The sequence below is a fragment of the Notothenia coriiceps genome, unplaced genomic scaffold (genome assembly GCF_000735185.1).
Source record: "Notothenia coriiceps isolate Sejong01 unplaced genomic scaffold, NC01 NC01_scaffold00012695, whole genome shotgun sequence".
NCBI classification, from domain to species: domain Eukaryota; kingdom Metazoa; phylum Chordata; class Actinopteri; order Perciformes; family Nototheniidae; genus Notothenia; species Notothenia coriiceps.
This window is the reverse complement of record NW_011345396.1, coordinates 1-7,400: the sequence shown is the minus strand read 5'-3', so window position 1 is coordinate 7,400 and position 7,400 is coordinate 1. Positions and strand designations below refer to the sequence as shown.

The 7,400-nt window shown below is 41.6% G+C and overlaps 1 protein-coding gene across 1 annotated transcript in view; it reads left to right on the top strand.

The window, feature by feature from the left end:
- The window catches only part of LOC104947563 (protein FAM172A-like), a gene marked incomplete at its 3' end in the record, with an annotated part of 19,684 nt that extends 18,945 nt beyond the window's left edge, over positions 1-739 (top strand). Inside the window, exon 3 of the mRNA XM_010773609.1 lies at positions 620-739. Coding sequence (XP_010771911.1) covers positions 620-739 — 120 coding nt within the window. The remainder of the gene's footprint in view (positions 1-619) is intronic.
- Between the last annotated feature and the right edge of the window lie 6,661 nt (positions 740-7,400).

Here is a 7,400-nt window from a genome sequence, read left to right as displayed (position 1 = left end):
TGTGTGTAGTGTCGTGTAGTCGTGTGTAGTGTGTAGTGTGTGTGTGTGTGTGTGTGTGTGTGTGTGTGTGTCTGTGCATGCAGATGAGTGAAAACATCCAAAGGAGTATTCATTTGTGGCTGTGTGCGTGGATGCAAAACTGCACCGTTTTGCACGTGTATATCTCCTCTCTGTTGTTTTTTCCTTTGACCTTCCCCTGGTGTGTTCCCATTATGCCTCTACTGGTGTATAGATGGACCATCGATTCAGCAACCGGGTACAAATTAAGATTTAAACGTTACGTCACCCAGCTTATTGAGTTTTACATTTAGGGCATTTGCAATATGCAAGACTTATTGATCTACTGAAGTGTGGCTCTTTATACAATCCCCTCTGGCCACCAGCACTTTTTAGTTTCTCTTTTATACCTTTCTTTTAGGCTGGTCCCACTGTGCAGCTTTTTATGTTGTAACATTGTAAAGACTTTCAGTACTCTTTTGATGCTCCATTCTCAATAGATGGACCCATATTTTGTATGTTTTGCAATTGCCCAACTGAGTTTATTGACAGCCTTCAAGCTCCTAACATTTGCATAATCTTCTTTGTCATGGATGTAACATAAGTGCTTTTTGTGTTGCAGGAAAATAGTTCCTCCGAGGAACACGTGCTGTATGTGTGGGACCACTTTGTGTCCCAAGCCAAAGCCAAGAATGTCTTCATCATGGCCCACAGCTACGGGGGGCTGTCTTTCGTTGAGCTGGTGAGTGTTTAGTTTTCCGCTTATCCTTCCTACATCCCACCAACAAAGAGACACACAATGCACTCATGTCAGCACCAAGTCTCTCATACATGATCATTTTGGGTAAATCTGCAAAGTGCAACTGTTATACTGAAATTTGTAATGCTAGTATACAATGAAACTGAAAATGTCAACTCTTATACTAAATGCACACACACATGCAAACAGTGTTATATTCAAACATGCAAGGCAGCACTAGCAGTGATCACCTCAGGGAGACCAGGAGTACAGCAATAGTGTTTGAAACATGGTAGAATGATAATTAAAAAGAAATAGCTTTTAGCTCTATTTGAAAGATAGTACTGCTTCTGTAAACCATCTGGTTCGTCCTTGTCCTTCTGGCAAAATCCACCTCGTCTATGCGTGGAGAACAGGGGAGGGGAGAGGAGAGGGTTGGATAAAGTATGTTGGGTATGGCAATGCAACAACAGTATACTGTTAAACCAGATCTGCTGCAGATCATGCAGATTTCCCAGCCTTAAGAGAGGCAGAGGATAGTTTGAAAGGTGCTGGGAGGAAAGTGGATTGGAAGGAATTAATGTTGCACAGGGTAGGGTGAAAGTAAAAGTTTGGCCAGCCTCTTGGCTTTATAACTGCACCCTTCAGCTAAATGGGCCTACAGTGTGTATTTTGCTGGTTATATGAAGGCTACTGAGGTTAATGCTGTATTTTCTAACCTTTGTTTTACTGTCATCTCCTAGTGGGTTTCTGCTTCACATATTGATCATCACTTTCTATTACTTGTTAGACGCTTTTATCCAAAGCGACTTACATTCTCAATACTGTGGACAATCCCCACAGGAGCAATTTGGGGTGAAGTGTCTTGCCCAGGGACACAACGACATGCTGACTGCAGTGGGGTTTGAACCTGTGACCCCCTGATCCGAACATCAAGGCACTATCCACTGCGCCACACACCTCCTTCTATCTCAGTGTTTTACTGACTAAAGTTAAGCTTCAGTGTGCAGATAACTAATCATAGTTACTTTTCCTTTACCAGGGCGGAATAGCATATGGAGTCATGGTTAATGGTGGGAAGTTTATGTATGTACCTTGCTTGCTCCTAGCTGCTTGATTTATTATCCAATCGAAGTCTAATGTATATACTAATTAATATACAGTATACAGCAATGAGAACTCATGTACTGTGTTAATGTGCTTCAAAAAGGATAAAACCCTTACCCTGGCTTTGAGCACATTTATAGCATAGTATTTAATACCATGTTAAGATCCTATGATCGTGATACAGAAAGTTCAAAGTTGAGGAATTACTCATAAGTAGTCAAGTTTGTAGTAACTGGAATGAGATGTTGAGGGATGCAGAGAGTCGATTAACAAATCACAAAACAAAATCCACATCCATTTTATGCTCATATTCCTATAGAAGATGCATCATTTAAAAAACGAATTTAACTGATTAATGATAGTGCTTGAAATATTAGCATATTTTTTCACTTCAATATAACAAATACAGTAGTTTTCTACAGCTATTTGAAAGAGAGGACAAGAACAACCAAAAGTGCCTTCTGGCAGCTTTCATTGCCCCGCTTATTGTGAACATGCTATGCTAGCTGGTTTAGCATTTAGAATACGAGGAACTGTTTTAAGCTCTGCAAGCTAACATACGGTGCAAGATGCATTTGCAAGCCCCTCTATGATCTGATAGCTGGATTACATTGCCAGTCCGCTCGTTTGTTGATCTGAGGTATTTAATGTGTATTTAATCTCATATTTTTGGGAAGGGGATGAACAGGTAGGCGGCACAATGAGGATATGGCTAGTAAGGGATTAAAGATTAGCACTTGTCCCACTGGTGTTTTCAGTCATATTTTATTTCTCTTCTCTTTCACCTGCTTCTTTTTGTTTAGTTTTTTGTAATTGTAATTTGTCTGCTAAATATTCATGCAGTGTTTTGTCCGTGACAGCCTCACAATCTCCTGGGCTTTCTTGCCGAGTGACGAAGACTATTCTCTCTATTTGTATCTTTCCGTCTCTCTATGTTTCCCTCAGTCAGACTCCCCATCTCTGTATAAAGATCTCAACAAGGTTTCTCACGGCTTTCTTTTATGTGATGTCCTTGTCATGTGAAAACCATCTTAAAAACACTCGTATACAGTATGTGCATATTTAAACATATAACGTATAGCGGATGCAATATGGGGAAGATAACATCAAAACAGAGACTTGCAAGACTCTTGTGTTCTCTTTAAGTGACAAGGTGTTCAAATAGGCTATTGTCAGTTTCCCTTGAGGCCATTCCAGCTTTTGTTGTCTATCAATGTCGAAACTCCTTCACCTCTAACAAACTGACACGAACACACACTCATAATCTTTTAGATACCCTCGATTGCCCACCTCTACCTATGAGCAACTTTGTCTACAGAGGGCAATATGTAGACTAGCAAGGGCGCAGGATGTAGTGGGGATAAAAACAATGTGCAGCCCCACTTTATGCCACTGGCCTGATTTGGGTGTCATAGCTGGTGTGATCCCATACTTTATATTTTTATACTGATTATTTGTATTGTAAAGGTGCATTTTCCATATAAATATTGTACTCTAGGCTGTTTGGCTCTTTTCCAAAAACACTCAAACTACTTGGACTTTACAGGAGTACTATAAATATACCCATTGAGTTTGAAGAAGCCACTATGTTTCTCACTTGATATTGCTGTCATTTCGCCCTCCCTCACACATAAGCATGCACACACTCATGCACATACATGCGCACACCATCTACTTAATTGAGGAGAAAGTGGTCCAGCGGGACTGGATGGGAGGTGTGTGCGCATGAGCTGGAGAGTGTAGCCTTGCGGGATGAACCGTTTGACACATGAGAAGACCCAGAGAAAACAAGCTGTCTGTGGGTTAATTACTACTCCCCTTTGCAGTTAATAAATACATTTCTGATCAAGCACATCAAAAAGGTCCGCCATTAATTTCTCCTGCTGCCCCCCTTTCTCTGGAGCACGTTAGCCTGTGTATAGAGCGCTCAAGTGTTTCATTGCAATTTGATTTCTTTTAAAACACTTCGCAGTGTGTACTGACTAATTATAGATACATCAAAGAGAAGCTAACTGCCTTTGAATGAGAGTGTGAGAGAGAGGCTAGCGCTGCAGGGGGAAGGCTGCTTGCTCTTTCTCTGCCTCACCCCCACCTTTATCGCCCTTTTCCCCTCTCTATCATTCTTCTGCTATCATAGAATCTATACATCTTTCTCAGTTTAGTTGTTTCTGTTCTATCCTTCTCTCTAGTGCTTCCTTCCCCTCTGACATCTGCTTTCATGCTTGGCCAGAATGCTCCTCCTTTTCTGTCTCTTTCAGCTGTATAGTTTTAAAGTGAGTAGTCATGCTACTACCAATATCCCAATATTCCCTTAAAATTCTAAAGGATTGTTTGATGGCTTTGGACTGTGTCTCTCTCAGCGATATCTCAACACACAAATGGACCATGCTCCTCTAGCTTCCACGTAGGCAGTAACCTTCCTTGACCTGAGGACAAAATCTCAACCCAGATCAAACCAGAGAGAGTGTGAGGGACCAAGGGGATAGAACCACAGAGAAAGTGGGCCCTGCCTCCATCACTCCCTCTGCTCAGTCTTTTTATCTTTCTTCTTTGCCAGGAGTGTGTGGGGGTTGGGTGGACGTGTAAATGGTTGTGGTGGTTGATTTGAGATTTGTCTAACCCGCACTAACCTTCCCGCACATAGCGAAAAAGAAGCGTTCTTACTGGATGGGACAGGGGAGCATTATATAAGGTCTTATGTAAGAATGCATCTGTCTCCCAGTACACAAATGTGTGGGTGCCAACCAACCAGCCAGCCAGCCGCCATAACAGCCCCTCAAGAACATGTTTACAGATTTTGAGTGTCCTCTATGAACACGCCACATATATACAGTACATGCTTCCAGGATATCTTCCTTGTATACTTTGTAGAGCCATCTGTTTCAATCTATAATGAATATAAGTTTGTTTTCTCTCCGTCGTCCTTGGATCAGTGTGTGTGTGTGTGTGTGTTTGTGGCTAGGTGTCAGATGTGGGAAGAGATGCTTGAGGTGAGACAGATAGATATGGAGGATTTTTTCACTCCTTGTGGACTTCATCGCTGTACCGTTGTGTGGAGGATGAGAAATATGTAACACCGCAGGGTGAATCAGTCTGAGTCGGAGAAGTTAGTTTTACATAGCTCGGAGTTTAAAAAGTGATTACATTTCACCGCCGTGATATGGCATCCTAACACTAAATGAAAAGTTTTTGACGTTGTATGTTATGGGAAGTTTCAAAAAGAACAATAATCTATTATGTGCCTGAACATATTTTGCAAGTTGAAAACAAAGTAGGAAATTAAGTTGCACTTGTTTTCCAAACAAGCTCACTGCCATTTCTTTGTGCAGCAACTGTTTTAAATAGTTGGTCTTCATGTTTCTCACTCGTTAATCTTTATTACTATATTTATAGAACCCTTTCCCTTTTCTATCCAACAACTCACTCTGCCTAATGTCCTGTTGTCCTTATTTCCTTCATCCTTCTTATTCCCCCTCGCCCAGCCGTGGTGACCCTCAGGGCAGCAGTGGTGCCAACTAGTCCCTCCGTGCATCTACGAAAATACACAAATGTAAATAAAGGAATGCATGATATTAGACATTGTCATTGTGCCTGATCCCCATACTTATACCACTATAGATATCTAAATGTGGTGTTTTTGACCATAAACACATAGCGCACAGTTCAGACATACACATTTATAGCAGCACTAATGTTCTGCAATACATACTGTACATGCTTCCTTTTTTATTTTGTAATATACATGTTGGTTAAAGATGCTTACCGGTGGTTTCAATAAGCGTAGACATTGGAGCTACTTAAATTTACAATTGTAGGAATAAGTGACTTTTAGAAGTATTTTCACCAAAGTAAATCTTTGGCATTTTGCAATTTCTAATTCTTAAAGTGGCCTAGCTAATTCAGGGATGGATTGGTGGCTAACTGGCCAGAAAAGTCTTGAAGTCTTTCTTTACTTGGGTGTGAAGTTAGACTTTTCACCCTGACTCCAGTATGTGTGCTTTCCCTGACATAAAATGTTTTGGGACAATCTTTTCTAAAGGCACAGGTGCCAAATAGAAATAACAATTACAGACAGCAATACAGTTGATTTCACAAAAATGTATGAGTAGTGCTTTAAACTGTGTCAAATTAGGTTCCACATTTTTATTTATCTCAAATATTCTTCAATGACAACCTCAACCTTCACCTGAGTTCATCACCACAAAAGCAAAACTCACTATTAATTTGTTGACAATTCATCCTAGCTGTGAACACGGGCATACACAGGCTAGGAAAATCCCCTCGTCTAATGTTGTATGCATGCCTTGGCCGCCTTGAAACTCTGAGTGTTATCCTGTCTATTGCTTCTGGAGGGGATGAAGAGAAGGTTTGTTTTTATCTCAAGGTTCTCCATAGCTGGCGGGCTTGCAAGCGGTGGAGTAGTAGTGCAGTTTCCTGTGTGTGTGTATGTCTGTCTGCGTACGTCTGTGTATGTCTGCAAGTGGGTGCACACAAGTTGTATGGGTTCAGTGTGTGTGTGCACGTATGTCTGCGTGCATGTCTTTGTGGGTCTGGAGAGAAGCCTGTATCGTCCTGAGCAGAACAGCTTGGTGGAGAGCAGCGATCAGAGCCACGTTAGGGTCGGAGAGGAGGAGAGGGTGAGAGGCGATGATAAATGGCTGGGGCACACTAGCAGAAATTAGTGGAGCCGTATGCAAAGCTGTGGCGTTTTGTTTGATGTGAAACAAAAGGACCACCATGACAAAAGTGCCTGCCAGCCTGCACAGCAGGACAACAGCCCTCAGGACATACACCATCGTCACTAAGAAAATGTGTGTGTGTGCGCTTGCACATGTGCATGCGAGATGGTACACACTGGCTTGTGCGTGTATGTGGTATTGCATGCATATCATGCATGGTGCCGTTTTCTGTTCCTGTCTATATTATGTATATTATCTCTCTCTGTGTTTTTGTGCTCTGCTCGTAATGACAGACAATGCCTAGCCCTTTGTACGCCATGAAAAGGCACGGTTTCCTTCTCAATACAGCTACAGCATATTTGCTCTATTAAGGAGCTGAAATATAGACGTCTAATTTCTTTGTGAATGAATAGGAATCTTAGTGAGCCGATCTCTTCTTAACATAAGGATGTAAATTGAACTGTTTAAATGTCACGGCTAGCAAGCTGATTTGATTTGAATTGATTTGCTTGTTTCTGAAAAAAATACCTCTTTTGCCAAACCCTAGCTGCGCTGGCTGCCACAGATAGACCAAGGTCTTTCTTTCCACCTCAACAACACATTGTAGGGCTTCTGAATTCTTCTATCTGCTGTGATTATGTACAAATGGCCTTCATTTGCCATCCATTTCAAAGCTGTAGTGCTGCATTGTGACTAGAGGCAGATGACGCAGACCAAATTACAGCGGGTTTGCTGTCTGAAAAGGATACTCGCACAATAGGCTTTGTGAAGTATTCCCTTCAATACGTCGCCATTATTCTCACCTTTGTTGGTGTTTCTCTCTATGTTTCAGGAGAATCTTTGGTTTCTAGATTACATTCGTGGTGTTGGTAAGGAGG